This window comes from Lutra lutra, chromosome 16 (genome assembly GCF_902655055.1).
Source record: "Lutra lutra chromosome 16, mLutLut1.2, whole genome shotgun sequence".
NCBI lineage: Eukaryota > Metazoa > Chordata > Mammalia > Carnivora > Mustelidae > Lutra > Lutra lutra.
Genome location: NC_062293.1, coordinates 50,494,633 through 50,519,285, shown reverse-complemented (window position 1 = coordinate 50,519,285; position 24,653 = coordinate 50,494,633). Strand labels below are relative to the sequence as shown.

Sequence of the window (24,653 nt, the reverse complement as noted above, 5' to 3'; positions counted from 1 at the left end):
CCTTTCTCCGCATCCTCACCAACACCTGTCATTTCCTGACTGGTTAATTTTAGCCCTTCTGACTGGTGTGAGGTGGTATCTCACTGTGGTTCCCTGATGCTGAGTGATGTTCAGTACTTTTTCATGTGTCTGTTGGCCATTTGGATGTCTTCTTTGCAGAAATGTCTGTTCATGTCCTTGCCCATTTCTTGATTGGATTATTTGTTCTTTGGGTGTTGAGTTTGAGAAGTTCTTTATAGATTTTGAACACTAGCCCTTTATCTGATATGTCATTTGCAAATACCTTCTCTCATTCTGTAGGTTCCCTTTGGTTTTGTCGACTGTTTCTTTTGTAGTGCAAAAGATTTTTGTCTGGATGAAGTCCCAATAGTTCATTTTTGCCTTTGTTTCCCTTGCCTTTGGAGACTGTCTGGCAAGAAGTTGCGGTGGCTGAGGTCATAGAAGTTGCTGTGTTCTGCTCCAGGATTTTGATGGATTCCTGTCTCCCATTTAGGTCTTTCATCTATATTGAGTGTATTTTATGTATGGTGTATGGAAATGGTCCGGTTCCATTCTTCTGCATGTGGCTGTCCAATTTTCCCAAACCATTTGTTGAGGAGACTGTCCTTTTTCCATTGGATATTCTTTCCTGTTTTGTCAAAGATTAGTTGACCATAGAGTTGAGGGTCCATTTCTGGGCTCTCTATTCTGCTCCATTGATCTATGTATCTGTTTTTGTGCCAGTACCATACTATCTTGATGATTACAGATTTCTTTTTTTTTTTTAAGATTTTATTTATTTGACAGAGAGACGGAGATCACAAGTAGGCAGAGAAGCAGGCAGAGAGAGAGAGAGGAAGGGAAGCAGGTTCCCTTCTGAGCCGAGAGCCCAACGTGGGGCTCAATACCAGGACCCTGCGATCATGACCTGAGCCGAAGGCAGAGGCTTTAACCCACTGGGCCACCCAGGCACCCCTGATTACAGTTTTCTAATAGAGCTTGAAGTTTGGAATTGTGATGCCACCAGCTTTGCTTTCCTTTTTCCACATTCTTCTGGCTCATTGGGGTCTTTTCTGGTTCCATACAAATTTTAGGATTATTTGTTCCAGCTCTGTGAAAAAAGTTGATGGTATTTTGATAGGGATTGCATTGACTGTGTAGATTTCTCTAGGTTGCATAGGTATTTTAACAATATCATGGTGAGGGTTTTTGAATTGTGTTCATTAGGGGTATTGTTCTATAATTCTCCTTTTTGGTGGGGTCTTCACTTTGGGGATCAAGGTAATGCTGGTCTCATAAAAAGCATTTGAAAGTTTCCCTTCCATTTTGATTTTTTGAAACAGCTTCAGAAGAATAGGTATTAATTCTTCTTTAAATGTTTGGTAGAATTCCCCTGGGAAGACTTCTGGCCCTGGGCTCCTGTTTTTTGGGAGATTTTTGATGACTGCTTCAATCTCCTTGCTGGTTATGGGTCTAGTCAGGTTTTCTATTTCTTCCTGGTTCAGTTTTGGTAGTTTATACATCTCTAGGAATGCATCCATTTCTTCCAGATTGTCTAATTTGTGACATATAGTTGCTCATAATATGTTCTTATAACTGCTTGTATTTCTTCAGTGTTGGTTGTGATCTCCCATCTTTCATTCAAGATTTTATTTACTTGGGTCCTTTCTCTTTTCCTTTTGATAAGGCTGGCCTAAGGCTTATCAATCTTATTAATTCTTTCAAAGAAACAGCTCCCTAATTTCGTTGATCTGTTCTACTGTTCTTTTGGTTTTTATTTCATGATTTCGGTTCAAATCTTTATTATTTCTCTTCTCCTGCTGGGCTTAAGCTTTATTTGCTGTTCTTTCTCCAGCTCCACTGGGTTTAGGGTTAGGTTGTGTGTTTGAGACCTTTCTTGTTTCTTGAGAAAGGCCTGTAGTGCTACATACTTCCCTCTTAGGACTGCCTTTGCTGCATCCCAAAGATTTCGAACAGTTGTGTTTTCATTTTCATTTGTTTCCATGAGTTTTTTAAATTCTTTAATTTCCTGGTTGACCCATTCATTTTTTAGTAGGACACTCTTTAGCCTCCATGTATTTGAGTTCAAATTTCTTCTTGTGGTTGAGTTCTAGTTTCAAAGCATTGGGGTCCAAAAGTACGCAGGGAATGATCCCAGTCTTTTGATACCAGTTGAGACCTGGTATGTGACCCAGTGTGTGATCTATTCTGTAGACTGTTCCATGTGCACTTGAGAAGAATGTGTATTCTGTTGCTTGGGATGGAATGTTCTGGATATATCTGTGATGTCCATCTGGTCCAGTGTGTCATTTAAAGCCTTCATTTCCTTGTTGATCTTCTGCTTGGATGTTCTTCCATTGCAGTGAGCAGGATGTTTAAGCCCCCTATTATTGTATTATTGTTGATGTGTTTCTTTGATTTTGTTATTAATTGACTTATATAATTGGCGCTCCCATGTTAGGGGCATAAATATTTACAATTGTTAGATCTGGTTGGATAGACCTTTTAATGATGATACAGTGACCTTCCTCATCTCTTATTACAGCCTTTGGCTTAAAATCTATTTTGTCTGATATAAGGATTGCCACCACAGATGTCTTTTGGTGTCCATTAGCATGATAAAGTGTTTTCCTCCCCCTCACCTTAAATCTGGAGGTGGCTTTGGGTCTAAAATGAGTGTCTTGCAGATGGCATATCGATGGGTCTTGCTTTTTAATCCAACCTGATACCCTGTGTGTTTTGGTCGGGGCATTTAGCCCATTTACAAAAAGGGTAACTATTGAAAGATATGAACTGAGTGCCATTGTATTGCCTGTAAGGTGCCTGTTACTGTATATTGTCTCTGTTCCTTTCTGGTCTGTTACTTTTGGACTCTATCTTTGCTTAGAGGACCCCTTTCAATATCTCTTGTAGGGCTCGTTTGGTGATCACAAATTATTTTAGTTTCTGTTTGTCCTGGAAGATTTCTTCACTTCTTCTATTTTGAATGACATCCTAGCTGGATCACATATTCTTGGCTGCATATTTTTCTCATTTAGCACCCTGAATATATCATGTCCATCCTTTCTGGCCTGCCAGGTCTCCGTGGATAGGTCTGCTGCCATTTAATCTTTCTACCCTTGTAGGTTACAAATCTCCTGTCCTGAGCAGCTTACAGGATTTTCTTTGTCTCTGATATCTATATTTTTTAAGATTTTATTTATTTGACAGAGAGAGAGAGAGAGAGAGAGATCACAAGTAGGCAGAGAGGCAGGCAGAAACAGAGGGGGATGAAGGTTCCCTGCTGAGCAGAGAGTCTGATGAGGGGCTTGATCCCAGGACCCTGAGACCATGACCTGAGCTGAAGGCAGTGGCTTAACCCACTGAGCCACCCAGGTGCCCCTGTCTCTGAGATTTGTAAGTTCCACTATTAGATACTGGGGTATTGACCAATTTTTATTGATTTTGAGGGGGGGTTCTCTCTGCCTCCTGAATTTTGATACCAGTCTCCTTCCCCAGATTAGGAAAAGTTCTCTGCTATAATTTGCTCCAATATACCTTCTGTCCTGCTCTCTCTTTCCTCTTCTTCTGAGATCCAAATTATTCTAATATTGTTTCACATTATGTTATCACTTATCTCTCCAATTCTCCCCATGTGATCTAGTAGTTATTTATCTCTCTTTTTCTCAGTTTCTTTATTCCCCATCATTTGGTCTTCCATATCACTAATTCTCTTCTGATTAATTTATCCTTGTAGTTAGAGCTTCCATTTTTCTTCTGCATCTCATTAACAGCTTTTTAAAATTTGAACTTGTTAGATTTTTGTTCTTTTATTTCTCCAGAAGGGGATTCTCTAATGTCTTCTATGCTTTTCTCAAACCCAGGTACTATATTTATTTATTTATTTAAAGATTATTTATTTATTTATTTATTTGGGGGGAGAGAGAGAGCACAAGCAGGGGGCACAGCAGGCAGAGGGAGAAGCAGGCTCCCTGCCGAGCAGAGAGCCCAATGCTGGACTCAATCCCGGGACCCTGGGATCATGACCCTTGCTGAAGGCAGATGCTCAATGGACTGAACCACCCAGGCATCCCCCAGCCAGTACCTTTATAATCCTTATTCCTGACTCTAGTTCCACCTCCTTACTTGTGTCCACATTGATTAGGTCCCTGGCAGTCAGTACTGCCTCTTATTCTCTTTTTTGAGGTGATATTTCTTTCACAGTTCTCATTGATGGGTAAACTTAGTCTTGGCTGGATGTTCTTTGCTGATCTTCTATGGGAGGGGCCTGTTGCTGTGATTCTCAAATGTCTTTGCCCGAGGGGGAACTGCTCCGCCCTTAACCGATGGCCAGGCTAAGTCATCTCCGGTTTTCTCTCAGGCACTTTTGTTCCCTGAACACTTTCTGTACAGAGAGCTCTGGAGGATGGAATGAAATGGCAGCCTCCTAGTCTCCAGCCCAAAGGAGCTAAGAGCTCGGCGCCCCACTCCTCAGTGCACCCTCAGAGAAAAGCAGTTAATCCCTCCTGTCTCCCTGGTCTCCCGACTGCACTCCCAAGCTCACCCAGCCTGTGACCAAGTATTTCTACCTCTGGCGCTCGGCCCCTTTTGGAGTCTCCAAACCCAGCAGATTCCTGCAGCATGCTCCCACGCTGCTCCTCCCCAGGGAGGAAGGAAGGGGTCTCCCTGGATCTGCCACTTGTAGGGTCCCTGCTCGAAGAGCAGTGGCCCAACTGTGCCTTGGATCACGGTTTAAGGTAACCCCGAGCTGAGAGCCTTACACTTCGGCTCTATCTCTGCGATACCTGGCAGCTCTGCCACACTCAGACACCCCAGTATATGTGTGACCCCATGGGTCCTGAGACCACACTGTCCCCGCAAGGGCTCCATCCCCCACCCCCCACTTAGCCTGTGGAGCAATGTCCCTCCATGGAGCAGACTTCTAAAAGTTCCAATTTTGTGCTCCACTGCTCTATCACTTGCCAGGAGCTGGCCCTCCCTGTGCGGTCTTTCTTTCCATGTATCGCCTCAGATTCACTTCTCTGCACGTCCTAGTTTCCAGAAAGTGGTTGCTTTTCTATTTGTAGAGTTGCTGCTCTTTCTCTCTTCGATTGGTTGAGTTCACAGGTGTTCAGAATGGTTTGATAGCAATCTAGCAGAATCCTTGGGACCAGACGAAATTAAGGTCTCCTACTCCTCCACCATCTGGTATAGCACTATTTTTTAAAAGCAAATTTTACCAAAATTTAGTGAAAAAATAAAAAGATCAAAGTGAAACTGAATTGGTGACTTTCAAGTGGATTTTCATCACAAAAGATATTATTGAATTGAAATATCCTTTAAGGTAGAATGTCTTTTTAAAAACTTATTTAAGAGGGGTGCCTGGGTGGCTCAGTCATGGGGTATCTGCCTTCGGATCAGGTCATGATCCCAGGGTCCTGGGATCGAGCCCCACATTGGGCTTCCTGCTCAGTGGGAAGCCTGCTTCTCCCTCTCCTACTCCCTACTGCTTGTGGTTCCTGCTCTTGCTCTCTGTCAAATACATAAATAAAATCTCTAAAAAAATTATTTAAAGGAAAGTTGAAGGCTTATTTATACCATAAATTTTAACCCTATGCAAGATATATATGTATCTTTTCAGTTAGTGTTTTGCTCTGAGTAAATATCTAGCAGTGGTATCACTCGATCATATGGTATTTCTATTTTTATTCTTCTGGGAAACCTCCATACTATTTTCCACAGTGGATGCACCAGTTTGCAATCCCACCACCAGTGCGTGAGTGTTCCTTTTCCTTCACATCCTCACCAACACTTGTTATCTCTAGTCTTTTTTATTCTAGTCATTATGACCAGTGTCATGTGAGATCCTCATTGTGGTTTTGATTTACATTTCCCTGATAATCAGTGATGTTGGGCATCTTTTTTTTTTTTAAGATTTTATCTATTTATTTGAGAGAGGGGGAATGTGAGAGCAAGCATGAGAAGGGGGAGAGTCAGAGGGAGAAACAGACTCCCTGCTGAGCAGGGAGCCCAACGTGGGACTCGATCCCAGGACTCCAGGATCATGATCCAAGCCAAAGGCAGTCGCTTAACCAACTGAGCCACCCAGGTGCCCAATGTTGGGCATCTTTTCACATGTTTGTTGGCCATCTGTATATCTTCCTTGGAAAAATGTGTATTCAAGTCCTTAGTCCATTTTTGGTTTTTTGACGTTGTTGTATAAATTCTTTATATATGTTAGCCCCTTATTGGACATATCATTTGCAAATATCTTCTCCCATCCAGTAGGCTGCCTTTTTGTTTTGTTGATCATTTTCCTTTGCTGTGCAGAAGCTTTTAATTTTGGTGTAGTTCCATTAGTTTATTTTTGCTTTTCTTTCCCTCACGCAAGGACACACATCCAGAAATATGTTAAGGCTGATGTCCAAGAGATTACTGCCTACTTTTTCTTCTGGGATTTTTATGGTTTCAGTTTTCACTGAAACCAAAATCCATTTTGAGTTTATTTTTTGTCTGTGGTCTAAGAAAGTGGTCCTTTTTACATATGGTTTAGAATCATGTTATCAAGGTTCAACTTAGAGCACATATCAGAATTTCATTCCTTATTAGACTGAATAGTATTCCGTTGTATGTATATACAACATTTTGTTTATCTGCTTACCTGTTGACAGAACTTTGGGTCGCTTCCACCTTGGCTATTGGAAATTATGCTGCCATGAACAATGGCATAAGAGTTACCTGTTTGATTCCCTGCTTTCAATTATTTTTGGGTCTATAACCAGAAGTGGAATTGCTGCATCATATGCTAATTTACATTTCATTCTAAAGACCACACATTCTATCTGCTGCAGTGGCTACATTATTTTATATTCCTTTCAGCAACGCACAAGATTTTCATTCTGTGTACGTCCTTGCCAACACTTGTTTTTTTCTGTTTTTTTTTATAACAGCCATTGTAATTGGCGTTAAGTCTTGTGGTTTTAATTTGCCTTTTCCTAATGACAAAAAATGATGTAAAGAATATTCTCTTGTGTTGATTGGCCATTTATCTTTCACAGAAACATGTCTATTCAAGTCCTTTGACCATTTACAAATTGGGCTATTTGTTTTCTGCTGCTGACGTGTAGAAATTCTTCATACATTCTGGACATTAATCTCCTTTGTATATAGGATTTACAAATATTTTCTTCCACTCAGTGGGTTGCCTTTTCATTCTCTTGAAAGTATCCTTTGATGTGTAAGAGTATTTAATTTTGATGAGACCCAGTCCATCTATCTTTCCTTTTGTTGCTTATTCTTTTGGTATCACGTCCAAGAAATCATTGCCTAATCCACTGTCATAAAGATTTTCCATGTTTGTTTGTTTACAGTCTTAGCTCTTATAATTAGGCTTTTATTTTTGCCCATTTTGAATTAATTTTGTCTATGGTGTTAGGTAAAAGCCCAACTTCATTCTTTTTCATGCAGATTTCTGACCTTTCCAGCATCATTTATTCAAAAGACTGTCCTTTCCCCCATTGAATGGTCTTGGCCGTCTTGCTGAAAATCATTTGACCATATATGTATACATGCAAAAGTTTATTTGGGTCTCAGTTCTCTCCATTGGTCTTTATGTCTGTCTTTATGCCAGTGTTGCACAGTTTTGCTTCCTACATTTTTGTAGTAAGTTTTGAAATCAGGAAGTGTGAGACTTCCAACTTTGTTCTTTTTCAAGATGCTTTGGCTGTTTGGGTCCCTTGAGATTTCATGTGAATTTTATTATGGGTTTTTCTATTTCTGCAAAACGTCTTTGGGATTTTGCTACATTGCATCTGTAGATCACTTTCAGTACTATCATCATCTTAACAGTATTAAGTTTTCCATTCTGTGAACAAAGGTTGTCTTTTCTATTTATTTGTCTTTAATATCTTTCAGCAATGTTTTATAGTCTTCAGTGTAGATTTTCTACCTCCTTGGTTAATTTACTCATAAATACTTTATCTTTTGGGTTTTTTTTTAAGCTTTTTTTTTATTCCTTAGACAGAAAGAGCACACAAGCAGGGGGAGAGGCAGAAGGAGAGAGAGAAACAGGCTCCCTGCTGAGCTGGGAGCCAAACATGGGGCTCGATCCCAGGACCTGGAAATCATGACTTGAGCCAAAGGCAGGTGCTTAACCATCTGCGCCACCCAGGCGCCCTTATTTTATCCCTTCGATGCAATCGTATAATGGGATTGTCTTCCTAATTTCCTTTTTGGACTGTTCATTGCTAGTGTACAGATAGAGATACAACTGAGTATATGTGTTTCTTTGTATCCTGCAACTTCGCCAAATTTATTAAGTCTAACAGTTTCATCGAATCTCAGGTTTTCTACATATAAGATTGTGTCATTAATGAACATAGATAATTTTACTTCTTTCTTTGCGGTCTGGGTGCTTTTAATTTCTTTTTCTTGCCTAATGCTTTGGGGCTAGACCTTGCAGTACTGTAGTGAATAGAACTGATGAAAGTGCGAATACTCGTCCTGTCCCTGATCTGCCAGGGAAAACTTTGGGTCTTTGACTCTTTTTTTTTTTTTTTAAGATTTTATTTATTTATTTGACAGATAGAGATCGTAAGTAGGCAGAGAGGCAGGCAGAGAGAGAGGAGGAAGCAGGCTCCCTGCTGAGCAGAGAGCCCAATGTGGGGCTTGATCCCAGAACCCTGGGATCATGACCTGAGCCGAAGGCAGAGGCCTTAACCCACTGAGCCACCCAGGCGCCCCTGGGTCTTTCACTCTTGACGTTGGTTGTGAATTTTTCATAGAAGGCTTTCATTATGTTGAGGGCATGCCCTTCTGTTCCTAGTTTACTGTTTGTTTCCGAAGTCAGGGTGTGAATATAGATACAGTGGGATTTATTATTCTCTTTGTTACTTTTTCTATGTGCTGCCCCTGTGCTCTCATTTTTTCTCTTTCACTTTCTTTCTGCCTTCCCTGGTTTTAATTGTGCATTTTATATGATTCTATTTTCTCTCCTCTGCTGGCATAGCTATTATACTTTTCCTTAAGTTTTTAGTGGTAACCCTAGGGTTTGCGATATACGTTTACAATGAATCTCTTTTTTTCCCCCTCTTTTTTCTTTTTTAGGGAGAGAGGAGGGCAGAGGGAGAGAGAAAAAAATCTCAAGCAGGCTCCACTCCTGGCAAAGGGCTTGATCTTATGACCCCGAGATCACGATCTAAGCCAAAATCAAGAGTCAAACCCTTAACTGACTGAGCCACCAGTCACCCCTCTAATTCCTCTTTAAAATAACACTTCATGGGTAGTGCAAATGCCTTATAACAGAGTATTCCCAATACTTCCCTCCCAACCCTTATAACACTACTGTCACTCATTTTAGTTATCCATAAGTTACAATAGCCAAATACATTGTTATTATTTTCAACAAACATTTTCACCATTAGATAAATTAAGAATTTTTTTTTAAAAGATCTAATTTTACCTTCATTTCTTTTCTAAGGCTCTTCCTTTTCTCATGTATATCCAAGTTTCTGATGTAGACCATGTTTCGTCCCTCTAAAGAACCTCTAACATATCTTGCAAGGTGGGTATATGGATGACAAATTTCTTCAATTTTTATTCATCTGAGAAAGTCTTTATTTCCTTTTCACTTTTGAAGAATAATTTCCCTAGGTACAGATTTCTCATCTGACGATTTTTTACTTTCAATACTTTAAATATTCCACTCCACTCTCTTCTTGCGTGCATAGTTTCTCAGGAGAAGTCTGACATTATTCTTTTGCTTGCTCCATTGGGGGTACTATTTTTCCCCCTCTGGCTTCTTTTCAAGACTCTCTTCAATTTTCTGCAGCTTAAATATAATATACGTAGGTGTAGAATTTTGGGTATTTATCTTACTTGTTCTTTAAGTTGAAACTGTGGTTTGGTGTTTGTCATTATTTTGTAAAAGTCTCAGTTATTAACTTTAAATATGTCTTCTTCTATTCCTTTTTTATTCCTCCTTCTGATACTCCCATTCACTGCATGATACACCTTTTCTTTTCCTTTTTTTAAAGAATTTATTTATCCATTTGACAGCAATCACAAGTAAGCAGAGAGGCAGGCAGAGAGAGAGAGAGAGAGAGAGGAGGAAGCAGGCACCCTGCTGAGCAGAGAGCCCAATTCGGGGCTCGATCTCAGGACCCTGAGACCACGACCCGAGCTGAAGGCAGAGGCTCAACCTACTGAGCCACCCAGGCGCCCTTCTTTTTCTTTCTTACTTACTTTTTCTTGCTTCCTTCCTTCTTTAATTTCTTTCTCTTTCTTTTTCATGGTACACCTTTTCTAATTGTCCCACAGTTCTTGGATGTTCTTTTTTTCTCCCATTCTTTTTCTCTTTGCATTTCATTTGGGAATGGCTATATCTGAATGTTTAAGTCCCCCCAAAGTCACATTTGATCCCAAATTCATGTTTAAGTCCTAATTCCCAAGGGTGATAGGATTAGGAAGTAGGGCCTTTGGGAAGTGAATGGATGGGATCAGTGTTCTAAAAGAGGCCCCAGAGGGATCCTTTGTCCCTCTACCTTTTGAGGACTCAATGAGAAGGCACTGGCTAGGAACCAGGAGAAGGCCCTCAACAGGATGAGACCACACTTGAATCTTGACCTTGGACTTCCCAGCCACCAGGACCGTGAGCAGTAAATCTCTGTTGCTTATAAGCTACTCATCTGTTGTATTTCACTATCACCCCCTAAACAGACTAAGACAGGAAGTTTCTATTGAACTTTCTAAAAACTCACTGATTCTTTCACTGGTCATGTCTAGTCTATTAAAAAGCCCACAAAAGGCACTTCTTATTTATTTATTTTTTTCCTGTTACAGCATTTCTTATTTCTAACTTTTCCTTTGGATACTTTCTAGAATCTCAATCTCTCTGATTTGCATGACCCATCTGTTTTTTGCACGTTGTCCACTTTTCCCATTAGACCCTTAACATATCAATCCTAGTTATTTAAAATTTCCAATCTGATCATCCCCAAATCTCTCCCATATCTGAGTCTGGTCTGATGCTTGCTTTGTGTCTCTAAACTGTTTTGCCTTTAAGCAGGCCTTGTAATGAACTACCTGTTGGAAGCTAGACTGGATGAGCTGGATAGAAGGAACTGAGGTCAACAGGTTTCTGATGGCAGGATTTATGTTTATCTGCCTGGGGCATAAGCTATGTCTATAGTTTTTGTGACTGTAGCTGCCAGGGGCTAAACTTTCCCCTGTTGTCTGCTGATTTTTGCTCTCCTTGTTGTCTTTTGGCTTTGCTAGAGTTAAGTAAGGTTTGAGATATATCATTCTTTCCATTGTAATTTCTTGCTATTATACAGGAGCTCAACTGATGTGATAGTATAAGGTGTGGTGGAGGGAAGTGTTCCGTAGTTCAGTGATAAGGTCTCACTCAAGTCTTTTAAAGGGCCTCTGTGTCTCTGGACTGTTCCTACTCTTCCTGAATGATTCTGCTTCCCTCTATCCCTTAGGATGACAGAAGGATAGAGGGGTCTACGTGGGTATTTCATTTCTCCTTGTGGAAGGCTGGAGGGGTTGGAGTTTACTTCTTTCTCTCCTACCAGCTTAGGTTCTGATAAAACCCAAGGTAGGTGGCCTCTGGTAAAAGTTTCCCTTGAAGGTAGGCTTTGGTTGAATAGCACAGAATGCGCTGGGCATATTTTTCAATGGTCCCATTTCTCTCACCTCCTACAGAAGCATGGGAGGAGTTTTCTCTTATCTACACTCTGAGAACCTGACGGGGCCCTGAAGATGAAATTCATGGGATTTTATGGAGCTCACCTAAGATGAAACCCCCTTGAAATTTTTAACTCTTCAGCTTGTCTACATTAAGCCTCCAGCAACTAGTCAGTTTCAGTTCCTCTTTTCCGGTTCCTGGCTCCAGCCGCCTCTGCTCTGGTAAGCTGTATCTGTCCATCTCTTCAGTTTCTGGGGAAGAAGTTATCTTTGTGACCTCAGTTCTCTGAGGGATCTAGCAAGAGGAGTTGATGGTTCAGTCAGCTGTTCTCCTTTTGTTATTGTGACATCCAAGTGCCCAAGGTTTCTGATCAAGAGCTTCTAAAGCCCTTGGGATTCCTGAGGTGAGAGGAGCATCTTTTGTTATGCATGATGAGGCCTTTTAACCTTGCCCAAGCTTATGCTAAGAAAGTCATTCTTGGTGCGCCCCTGGATAACTTCAGGATGGGGAAGGGTCAGGTCTGCTGAAAGACCAACATGGGATTAGAGGGTTGGGACCTGCTGCCCCGCCCCCCAACCTCCAGCAAGGGGAGAGTGACTGGAGAGGAGTCCAATCACCAATGGCCAGTGGTTCAAATCAATCACTCTCTCTAACAGAACCTTCAAAAAAGCCTCTAAGCAACAGGATTTGTAGAGCTTCTGGACTGGTGAGCACATGGGGGAGCCGGGAGGGTGACATGCCCAGAAGAGGCGTGGGACCTCTGAGCATCATCACCCCTTGTCCCTTCCCCTGTGCATCCCTTCCATTGAGCTCTTCCTGAGTTGTAACCATCATAATAAAACAGTAGCCATATGTCAAGCATCTTCCCGAGTCCTGTGAGCTGTTCTAGCAAATTGTCGAATCCAAGAATGGGGCCCTGAAAAACCCCCAGCTGACAGCTGGTCAGTCAGAAAAAGTTGGGTGGGCGTGGACTTGCAATTGGGCTTCTCGAGTTGGGGTCAGTCTTGTGGGTCTGAGCCCCTAAGCCTCAACCTGGGGTGTGACACGGACTCTGGGTACGTAGCGTCAGAATTCAATGGAATCATCAGACCTCCAGCTGGTGTTGGGAGATTTGGAAAACTGGCTGTTTGCCTAAAAGAACCACACATATTTGGTGTCACAGGTGACAGAGAAGAAATAAGTTCTAGAACTCTTGACTGAGAATTCTTGATGACCTCCAACCTCCTGACATGTCATGCTGGAAACAAAGTCTTCTATTTTGTTTTTAAATTCTTCCATAATCTTTTTAGATTCCCAGAGTACTTAACGTTGTTTTGTTTTTTTTTTTTTCTTATCACCTGGCAATGGATTTTTAAGATATGATGACAAAAGCAGAAGCAAAAAAAGAAAAAATAGATGAACTGGGCTTCATCAAAATTAGAAACTTTCTAGGCACCTGGGTGGCTCAGTCAGGTAAGCATCTACCTTTGGTTCAGGTCATGATCTCAGGGTCCTGGGATCGAGCCCCACATCAGGCCCCCTGCTCGGTAGTCTGCTTTTTCCTCTCCTTCTGCCCCTCCCCTGTTATGCTCTCTCTCTCTCAAATAAATAATTAAATAAAACCTTTTTAAAAAAAGATTTTACTATTTATTTGACAAAGAGAGACAGCACACAAGCAGGGGAAGGGGCAGGCAGAGGGAGAGGGAGGAGCCTGATATGGGGCTCAATCCCAAGACCCTGAGATCATGACCTGAGCTGAAGGCAGATACTTAACCCACTAAGCCACCCAGGTGCCCCAAATAAAACCTTTAAAAAACCCCAACAGTTTAAAAACAAACAACAGAAAATCACAAATGTACTAAATGTACAAAATGCTACTGAATTATACACTTTAACTGGTTAATTTTATGTTATGTGAATTTTAGCTCCAAAGTTTTCCTGAATGTTTCATTCTAGAGCTTCCTGTTCTAGATCATGGTTGCAGTATTTGGGGTTATCCCTTTGAGGATGTAAGTCTTCTTTACCCTATGAAGTCTTGGTTTCTTTTCAGTTGCCTTCTTGTATTACTGTTTTTTCACAGTTGTCTGGTCATCCTAGGCTTGTTCTCATTTCAGAGAAAGAGATGAAAAGCCAATGGGGACACTGGTCACTTGGTGGGCTTTGTGGAGGGGATCCCCAATATTAGGTTTTTTTGTTTGTTTGCTTGCTTGTTTGTTTGTTTTTAGTATTTTCTATTTGGATTGCTCAAACTCCCCATAAAGGCTTTAAAACCCTGATGGGAGAGGGCCGCATCTGGGTAGCTGAGCAGCAGAAGACAACACAGATTGATTCTTTAATACAAAAGTTGCCACAAAAATGTGTTTGAAGGCCCAAAACTAAAAGTTAGCATTTCGATAGCCTTTATAGCCTCAAATATCATTAGCATGCATTTTCAGTTTTAAGGTGTTTAATTTTATAAAAGCTTGTATGGCCATACCTGAGACAGAACTTGAACAGGCACTTAATACATACCCACTGGTAAGATTAAATACACTAACAGAGAAATACAAAAAAGCTGGTTCAGCAATCAGTTTTACACGGCAATGAACTTTCCTGAAAGAGGGAAAACATTCAACATAAGAGCACAGAACACTTCCAGCAGGGACAATCAAATTTACAGATTTACAAGCCATGATAGAGTTAACGTCTGGGAGAAACTTAGAATTCCACCTCCGGTCTTGATCTCCACGAGGACAGTGCAGACTCTCGGGACAACTAAGACAACATGGAACGATTATGTCCAGTCTGTGGGCTGGTGCTAATGCTTTTATTTTAGCCACGGTCATTGAAGACCCTTACTAAAATGCCCGCTAAAAGAACAGCGACGGCGACAGCTAGAGCTATTCCACGATAGAAAATCAACTGGCTTCCTGTCAGGACATCCCTGATGGTTGACACGGCGTACTGGCTGCTTTCCTCTAGGACCATTAGTTGGAAGGTCTGGCTCTCGGGTGTGAGGACATCAGGCAGAACCACTCTGTCAGTTACTTCTTTCTCCAAGACGGGTAGATCTGATGGCAGAGGACAGTGGCGTATATACCCTTATGTACGGGGTTCAGTAAAGAGATATTATGGGAAGTTTCCTAAGGGCACGTTGTCAGCAATGACCATCAATTATTGCCTGGTATTATGTGAAATTACATTGAGAACATTTCACAGGAGAACCCAGCGTTGATCTCCCAATTAGTAGGGCAGGGACAAGATTATTACGCAAGAGAGCAGGATCTCATAACTTAACTTTGGCTACACTAAGTTTCAGCCTCATGAGGCAGATCAAGGCCACCAGACTGTGCTCTGTTACCTGCTGGTGACGGCGTGGTCTCTTTGATCCCCTTAAGCCCAGCTCGGACCTGTGCCTGAAAACAAGCATCAAAGAAGCCAATGAAGTGTACATCAAGTTGGGCGAGTATTCTCTTGTAAAAATTTCACCCAAGCTACCAATAGAACCGCTCTTAATGAGCTCTAACTCGGGGCACCCGGGTGGCTCAGTGGGTTAAGCGTCTGCCCATGGCTCAGGGCATGATCCTGGGGTCCTGGGATCAAGTCCCCCATTGGCCTCCCTGCCCAGTGGGGAGTCTGCTTCTTCCTCTGCCCCTCCCCCTGCTCGTGCTCCTCTCCTGGTCTGTCTCTCAGATAAATAAATAATCTTAAAAAAAAAAAAAAAGAGCTCTAACATTTAGCACTGTCCTTTCTGGTCCTGAAAACACCAATGACCATAGAACGTGACCCTGGACAACCGCTATTCTCCCGTGCTCAGCTCACAATCATAATGTAAAAGGCAACTTGTGCCCGTAGTTGCAAATTTCATGTTTTTCTTGCACTGCACATTTCAGTGTTCCTAAGCACTGCTATACAAAATAAAGTCTAAAGACGAATGGTGTGATCATATAAAGGACAGTTTATGGCCCAGCTCAACGTCCAGTACTACTTCCTCCCTCCATATGTCACGCTAAGGTAGGAAAGACACCATACATCAAACTAGGAAAACCAAAGGCATGTGAACCCGGGGAACAGGACACAAAATTGAAGCAGGGGCACTTTGTGCACTAAATTCAGCCCCTGTCTCCCTATCAGTAACACATCCCCTACCCCAACTTGTCATCCATCTCATCTTGACAGAATAAACACAGGTCATAAGTCACACCCAGAGAGGCCCATAGAGTCGCCATCCCGTTCCTCTACCCGGAGGTTATGGCTCTTCCCCAAGCATTCCTCACTGATCACAGATCCTCAGCACGCTGCCTTTTAGGAAAACGTGGACCAAAAGTGTTTCTAAAAAGAGGCCGAGGGGCACCTGGGTGGCTCAGTGGGTTAAAGCCTCTGCCTTCGGCTCGGGTCATGATCTCAGGGTCCTGGGATCGAGCCCCGCATCGGGCTCTCTGCTTGGTGGAGAGCCTGCTTCTTCCTCTCTCTCTGCCTGCCTCTCTGTCTCCTTGTGATCTCTCTCTCTCTGTGTCAAATTAAAAAAATAAAAATAAAAAAAAGAGGCCTAAACACAGAGAAGTCTGTATAATCAGGATAAAAAACTATTTTTATACTAAAACAGCAAAATATTTTCTAAGCTAATTCCTCATTTGTTGTTGAACCCTAGTGAGTAGATACTGAACTCATGGAACAAAGAAGAAAATGTGCTGAAACGAGCTGTCCTTCTGCCCCGAACTCACATTAGACACTTGCCATGAAATGAAGCAGTCATGCTGCCAATGGCCTCCTTAGCATTTGACCTTCAGGTTCCTCACAGAGCCACGGGACCGAGAAAGAGCCACCCTTCCAGAAGATGCTGTTACCTGCTCAGCAGTTCTCTTCCAGTTCGTCCTGCAGATGAGCACCAGATAGAAAAGGGCTTGAAAGAAAACACAGATGATCAATCCAGACCAGAGACCTACGGATACAGGATGAGAATCATGGCTTAGGTGTTCTTCTGTTATGTTCTGTCATTGTTCACATTCTTCCAAGATTACTATGTCCATAGAGTTAATACAACTTCAGCTAAAATAACTTCCTGGGGCGCCTGGGTGGCTCAGTGGGTTAAAGTCTCTGCCTTCAGCTCAGGTCATGATCTCAGGGTCCTGGCATCGAGCCCCCATCGGGCTCTCCGCTCAGCGGGGAGCCTGCTTCCCCCTTTCTCTCTGCCTGCCTCTCTGCCTGCTTGTGATTTCTGTCAAATAAATAAATAAAATCTTTTAAAAAAATAAAAAATAAGGGGCACCTGGGTGGCTCAGTGGGTTAAAGCCTCTCCCTTCGGCTCGGGTCATGATCTCAGGGTCCTGGGATGGAGCCCCGCATCGGGCCCTCTGCTCGGCAGGGAGCCTGCTTCTCCCTCTCCCTCTGCCTGCCTCTCTGCCTACTTGTGATCTCTCTCTCTCTGTCAAATAAATAAATAAACAAAATCTTTAAAAAAAAAAATAACTACCTTAAAAATGTACAGAAGTAGAGACCGGCACTAGACTCAAGTTTACACTGGTCGATCTGCGGCAGTCACTCTGGCAATAAACAGTCAAAACAGCACAGAACTGTTTGCTGCTTATACACTGATTTAACAAATATGTACTGGCTTCTTTGTGGCAGGTCGGGTTTTGAGGGCTAGCAACACGGAGTGGGACAGGCTGGCAAGATCAGGGCCCTCCGAGAGCTTACACGCTACTGGGGAAGACAGACAACAGGCAAGGCTGCAAACGTGCTGGCTGGAAGGGTGAGAAGGGTGAGAAGGGCTACAGAAGCCACTGAACAGAGCGCCGCAACAGTGACCCACGGCCCAGAGTCCCCGAGAAGGGCAGAAGCTCTCACCGTGGAGGGAGGGGGAGTGGCTGTGACAGCTCCAGGACAGGCCCTGCCGGCAGAGGCAGGAGAAGGCCCAGGCCCAGGGGAAACCAACTGTCATGTGGACAAGTTTACTGAGAATATAAATGGATCCTTTCAAAAAAAAGAAAAAAGATAAAACCAATGCCTATTCACCTATGAAACTATTTAAGCTAGTTAAATGTCCATTATATACCAAAGTGGATGTAAAATATCCACTCGTATGTCAACAGTTCCGCTACAAAGCTGGCTGCTTTGGTGAGAGATGGAATCTGGCAGAGACTGTTAATTAGTCCATTCATTCATTCATTCATTCATTCATTCCACGTCCGGGGCCCCACACTGGCAAAGGCACACGGACACCAGTCCGCTGTGGATTCCTCATAATGAAACCAAACTGGAATTTAACCAAACTCCTCAGAATTAAACAAAACTTCTCTTCCGTTCAGAAGCAAGTGGACTGACATCCCTTTGAGGGGGTGATTCTATTCCTAGGAATCCATCCTGAGGAAAGAGTCAGGGAACTTAGTAATTCACACACCTAGGAGGCTCAGCACAATCTTATTTATAAAGAGAAGCAATTTATTTATTTACTTACTTACTTAATATCTTATTTATTTATTTGGCAGAGAGAGAGCACAAGCAGGGGGCTGCAGAGGAGGGAGAAGCAGGCTCCCCACTGAGCAGGGAGCCCCCCCGGGGCAGGGGAGCCTGCTTCTCCCTCCCTCTCTGTAGCTCCCTCTGCTGTTCTCTCTGTCCCTCTCTGTCAAATAAATAAATAAAATCTTAAAAAATACATAAATAACAAGAAGCAATTTAAATGTCCACTGTCAGGGAAGCATTGAAGAAATGATACAAGGAAGTAGTGTAGAGGTACTAAAAACCATGTTTTTAACATGGAATGGGAGGAAATTATATAGTTAATATAACCCTACATCTGTGAATAATAAAAAACACTGGCATAAAATACATTGAATGCCTCTGCTGTTCTAGCTCAGCAGGGTAACTAAAGGCAATTTAATTTCCTGTGTGTTTTAAGCATTTCCCCAAATTTCCATACCATTAAAGTAAAATTTTAATAATTTAAAAGGACTTTTGAACAAATCTGAGCACCTACTAAGTACAACGGTAAAAAGCCTCTTAGTGAACAAAGAGAGGGAAATCTGCTTATTCTAAAGAAGCATTAGATTCTACTGAGAGAGAGGTTTTAGCATTTTGTTTTTTTTTTAAGTGAAGAAGAATTATTAAACCCTAGCAGCTTATTGAGGAGGACAGGGCTCTCCCAATTTAGGTAAACAGTATTTCCCAGGAGTTTAGGGCAGTGTTTGGTAGCACTACGAGACAGTAATAAACATTTGGCAGGTCTGTGTCCCAAACAGAGAATGATGAAGCCCAGCTTGACATTAATCAGCCACACAAAGGCCCCCAGGCATGAAAAGAGAGATGACATTGAAAATAGTTATTCTTTAGGCCACCAAGTAATGTTTCCTAAAAAGTCAAGATAAGAAACTAAGCACCTGTCTGTGTGGACACAGGGAGGCTCTTATGACAGCCACAAGATTAAAATTTCACAGAGAACTGGGGTAGATTCAAAATTTTTACATGGAAAAATGTACTGATTGGATGCAAAACTAAACCTATTTGACTACATTCTACGGAATTTAGTAAGTCCTCTAATCAGACTATTTTTTCACTAAAAAAATAAAATTCAGGGCACTTGGGTGGCTCAGTGGGTTAAGCCTCTGCCTTCAGCTTGGGTCATGATCCCAGGGTCCTGGGATCGAGTCCCACATCAGGCTCTCTGCTCAGCAGGGAACCGGCTTCCTCCTCTCTCTCTCTCTCTCTCTCTCTCTGCCTGCCTCTCTGCCTACTTGTGATCTCTGTTTGTCAAATAAATAAATAAAATCTTTAAAAAAAAATGGTGTTGGGGAAACTGTATAGCCACATGAAAAAGAATGAAACTAAACCACTTTTTTATACCATACACAAAAATTAACTTAAAATGGAGTACAGACCTAAATGTGAAACCCCCAAACCATAAAACTCCCAAAAGAAAAGATAAGCAGTAATCTCTTAGACATATTTATGGATGTATCTCCTCAGGCAAGGAAAACAAAAACAAAAAACTATTGGGACTACATCAAAATAAAAAGCTTTCACACAGCAAAGGAAACCATCAAAAAGCCAAAAAGGCAATCTACCTTTGGGAGATTGGGAGAAGATATTTGCAAATGATGTATCTGATGAGGGGTTAATACCCAAAATACATATAAAAAGAAGTCATATAACTCAACTCCAAAAAACAATCTGATTAAGAAATGATCAGAGAACCTGAATCAACATTTTTTCCAAAGACTTACAGATGGCTAAAAGACACGTGAAAATATCACTAATCAACAGGGAAATGCAAATCAAAGGTATCAGATATCACCTCACACCAGTCAGAGTGGCTAGTACAAGAAAGACAAGAAATAAAAAGTGTTTTCAAGGATATGAAGAAAAGAGAACCTTGAGGAACCTGGCTGGCTCAGTCAGTTAAGCACTTGCTTTTGGCTCAGGTTGTGATCCCAGGGTCCAGAATCAAGCCCCACATCAGGCTTCCTGCTCAGCGAGGTGCCTGCTTCACCCTCTCCCTCTGCCCCTTCCCCTCATGTGCGCACTCTCTCTCTCAGTCTCAAATAAATAAATAAAAATCTTAAAAAAAAAAAAAAGGGAACCTCATACACTGTGGGTGGGAATGTGGATGTGTGTAGTCACTTAGGGAAATAGTATGAAGGTTCCTCAAAGAAATAAAAGGAGGGGCACATGGGTGTCTCAGTGGGTTGAGCCTCTGCCTTGGGCCTAGGTTGTGATCTCAGGGTCCTGGGATCAAGCCCCGCATCGGGCTCTCTGCTCAGCGGGGAGCCTGCTCCCCCTCACCTCTCTCTCTGCCTGCTGCTCTGCCTACTCATGATCTCTCTCTCTCTGTTGAATAAATAAATAAAATCTAAAAAAAAAAAAGAAATAAAAGTAGAACTACCACATGATCCAACAATCCTGCTTCTGGATATTTACCCAAAGAAAATGAAAATACTATTTCAAAAAGATATAGATAGTTAGATAGATAGATAGATAGATAAATACATATACATCCAGCCCTATATTTATTACAGCATTGTTGATAATAACCAAGATAAGAAAGCAACCCAGTGTCCATCAATAGATGGATGGATAAGGAAAATATGGTCCATATATGCAACGGAAAATTATTCAGGCATTAAAAAGAATGAAATCTTGCCATTTGCAACAGCATGGATAGAGCTAGAGTAAATTAATGCAAAGCAAGATAAGTCAGTCAAAGACAAATACCATATGGTTTCACTCAAATGTGGAACTTAAGAAACAAAACAAAGGAGCAAAGGAAAAAAAAGAGAGACAAACTAAGAAAGAGACCCTTAACTATAAAGAACTAAGATGGGGGATATTGGAGGAAAAGAGGGAACTAGGTGATGGGGATTAAAGAGGACACTTATCTTGATAAAATAAAATAAAATGTAAAAAATTAGAAATAGAGAAAAATTATTTCTAATTACATATGACATGATCCTATATATAGAAAATCCTTAAAAAAATCCACACATTAAAAAATGCTACAGCTAATAAATTCCATAAACTTAGATCAACACACAAAAATCAGTTGTGTTTTAATACGCCGTAACAACGTGAAAAGGAAATTAAGAAAATAATTCTATTCACAATTGTATCCAAAAGAATAAAATATCTAGGAATAAATCTAACCAAGGGAATGGATAACATGGAAAATTACAAAACATTGACTGGAAGAAATTAAAGACCTAAATAAATGGAAAGACATTCTGTGTTCATGGATTGGAAGGCTTATTATTGTTAAGATTCCATTATTTTCTCCTAAGCAATGTACAGATTCAATCTAGGAAAAAATTCTAATTTTTTTGGTGTAAAAATGGAAAACCTGACCTTCAAGTTCATATGGAATTCCAAGAATCCTCAAATAGCCAAAACAAAATTTAAAAAGAATAAAGCTAGAAGGCTTACACTCCCTGATCTCAAATATTACTCTGCAGCTACAGTAATGAAAACAGAGTGGTGCTGGTACAAGCCAGACATAGACACTAGTGGAACAGGAGAGAGAGTCCAGAAATAAGCTCATACATCTATGGCCAACTAATTTTCAACAAGTGTGCCAAGATCATTCAGTGGGGAAAGAATGTTTTTCAATAAATGGTGTTCGCTTCACCTAGGTAATTCATCGTGTTTCAGGTCTGAGGCTAATGCAGGACTATCTTAGGCAAGCCCATTCTGGTAACTCTGTCCTCCAACCCATGACAGGTGCTCACAGGGCCAAGGTCTTCTCTCCTGCCGTACTGAACCCAAATGGAATTACTAGGTAATTAATTAATCCTGAACTCATCCTGAGGGCACAGATCATGTTTACTTTGTTCAAGACTGCATTTCCAGTGTTGTACACAGGAAAATAATGCTGCTTTGTATCTCAAGCAGTTTTTCTTAATAAGACAGATGAGACTTGAGGTTGATCACTAAAGAATCAAAAACATACCTATTATCCCAAGTTTAGCAGCAAACATCAAAGATACTCCAATGGGAAAACCGAAAACATAATAACCAACGGCATTCAAGATAGCACCGATCTTTTGTTTCCCTGTACCTCGAAGGACTCCCCCGCAGGTGCCCTAAAGAGAGGAATACCAAAACCAACATTGCAATCATTTACCTGTAATCACATCAAGTTTGGAATACTATGTTAATATATAGTTTGGATATGGTCAAACAGCTCCATCTCAAAACGAGAACTGAACATTATGTAAGAGATAGAGAAAGAGGTTACGCTTTTGAGGTTACGTTAACAACAGTATACTACAGCAACTTTCATTAGAAACCCATCAGGTAACGTTATTTAAATCTCTATTTTAAAATATTCTGTGGTGGGGGGAGGGGGTTGGGAGAGGGGGGTGGGGTTATGGATATTGGGGAGGGTATGTGCTATGGTGAGTGCTGTGAAGTGTGTAAACCTGGCGATTCGCAGACTTGTACCCCTGGGGATAAAAATATATGTTATAAAGCTGTTAAAAAAAAAGAAAAAGAAAAAAGAAAGGATGAATACCCAAGTTTTGTAGCAACATGGACGGGACTGGAAGAGATTATGCTGAGTGAAATAAGTCAAGCAGAGAGAGTCAATTTTCATATGGTTTCACTTATTTGTGGAGCATAACAAATAGCATGGAGGACAAAGGGAGATGGAGAGGAGAAGGGAGTTGAGGGAAATTGGAAGGGGAGGTGAACCATGAGAGACTATGGACTCTGAAAAACGATCTGAGAATTTTGAAGGGGTGGGGGGTGGGAGGTTGGGGGCACCAGGTGGTGGGTATTGTAGAGGGCACGGATTGCATGGAGCACTGGGTGTGGTGTAAAAATAATGAATACTGTTATGCTGAAAAAAAATAAAAATTTAATTAAAAAAAAAATAAAATAAAATATTCTGTGGCACGCCTGGGTGGCTCATTTGGTTAAACACTGGACTCTTATTTAGGATCAGGTCATGATCGCAGGGTTGTGGGATCAAGCCCTGCATCAGGCTCCACCCTTGGCATGGAGTCCACTTAAGTTTCTCTCTCCCTCTGTCCTTCCCCACCAAATAAACAAATAATTTTTTTTAAAGATCTTAATTTATTTCAGAGAGAGAGAGAGAGGGCACAAGCAGGGGAGACAAGCCGAGGGAGAGGGAGAAGCAGACTCCCCACTGAGCAGGGAGCGTGAAGTGGTGCTCCATTCCAGGACCATGGGATCATGACCTGAGCCAAAGGCAGAAGTTTAACCAGCTGAGACACCCAGGCTTCCCATGAATAAACCTTTTTTTTTTAAAAAAGCATATGTTAAAAAATGTAGAGGTTCACTGATGGATATCTCAGCAGAAACCAGTCTGATATCATGGCGGAAAAATATTAATGTGACCATGCGCTTCAAAAATGCCCAGAACCAGAGTGGTGATGATCATCCTGCTCTCTTCCACATTATTCTTAACACAGCCAGTGATCAACGTTGAGTACCACATCTTCAGAGGGATGTGAACAAACAGAGGAAATCCCCTGGGGGGAAAAGCAAGATGGCAAATGTACCTAGAAATCATCTCATAAGGGCTAATTGCTGAAATTGAGAGTAAGCCTCAAGGCATCATTCTGGGGTACAGAAGCAGGGTCTTCAAATACCTACATATCTCTAGCAAATCAGCCTAGGGAAGGACTTTTTAGTGGTCAGAATGAACCCAAAGGTGGCCTGGCCTGCCTTGGCCAATACAGCAGAATCACCTTGGCCAATACAGCAGAATTAGATGACTCGGGTGTCACACGTGCATTTAGCCCCCCAGATAAAGAAGAGGTTGGGTAACTCTGGTTTCTTCTACCTTGGGATGCTACGCTAGGGTACCCCGTCTTTCCCACAAATGGCTAAGAATGCCTGAAGCAAGAGGTCTCTCTTCTCAAAGATGACATCATAGATGTTTAATTCAAAAGTTAGAAACACAAAACACATTTTGCCTTGTGTATTAGAGTTAAATCACTCCAAGTACTCACTGCGAGTGCATCAAATAGATGAAAGGGAGCGAAAATCGGCATCACTTGGCTCACAAGGTAAATAATCTCTCTGTTGGAAGAAAAGAAAGTAGTCAGTGACCCAAAGATCACACATAAGCAGAGTACTAATTAACTATGGAGCTGACGAACCTAACAAATTAATCAGGTAATTCAGTGAAAACACTACTTTTCTATTGGACAAAACGAGTACACAATAAAGCTTCACTAACATAAGTTTTATGAGTTAGAATTTAGGGTAAAAGGGACAAGGTCTAGGCTGCTGCTACAAGGATAATTGTTAAAGTTGTTTATGAGTGTAAAAACATGCAGGTTTGAAAAAAAGGTTTCAGCCTATGTATAGTAATCTTCCTCTGTGAATGGGAGTCTTCCTCAAAACTGTGGAGTGGAAAGTCAGCGTTCATATAGGAAACATGTGCCTCCTCATGGGTCCTCTGAAGTCTGATTATGGTGGGAGATCGGCTTGGGGAGGGACTACGGGTGGGCGGTGCTGGGATTTTGGAGAGAGACATAGCAGAGTTGGAGGTGACTAAGATCGTGCACAACGGGACCAATGTGGTTGCGAT

General features: G+C 41.6%; 1 protein-coding gene and 1 long non-coding RNA gene across 3 annotated transcripts in view; one reads left to right on the top strand and one right to left on the bottom strand.

Moving 5' to 3' along the window:
• The first annotated feature begins 312 nt into the window (after nt 1-312).
• Nucleotides 313-16,588, top strand: LOC125086835 (uncharacterized). Its single transcript, XR_007123271.1, has 3 exons — nt 313-449; nt 1,893-1,896; nt 16,579-16,588. It is a non-coding gene; the product is annotated as an uncharacterized LOC125086835 (long non-coding RNA).
• The window catches only part of LOC125086831 (multidrug and toxin extrusion protein 2-like), a 70,818-nt gene continuing 54,825 nt past the window's right edge, over nt 8,661-24,653 (bottom strand). The window contains exons 13-18 of one of the 2 annotated variants that reach the window (XM_047706344.1): nt 24,070-24,139; nt 22,041-22,173; nt 16,453-16,547; nt 14,967-15,021; nt 13,946-14,218; nt 8,661-8,699 (exon numbers count right to left, since the gene is read on the bottom strand). In XM_047706344.1, the coding sequence (XP_047562300.1) occupies nt 14,199-14,218; nt 14,967-15,021; nt 16,453-16,547; nt 22,041-22,173; nt 24,070-24,139 (373 nt within the window). In that variant the 3' untranslated portion in view covers nt 8,661-8,699; nt 13,946-14,198. Of the gene's footprint in view, nt 8,700-13,945; nt 14,219-14,966; nt 15,022-16,452; nt 16,548-22,040; nt 22,174-24,069; nt 24,140-24,653 lie in introns of those variants that run through there. The other variant, XM_047706345.1, reaches the window with a different exon arrangement.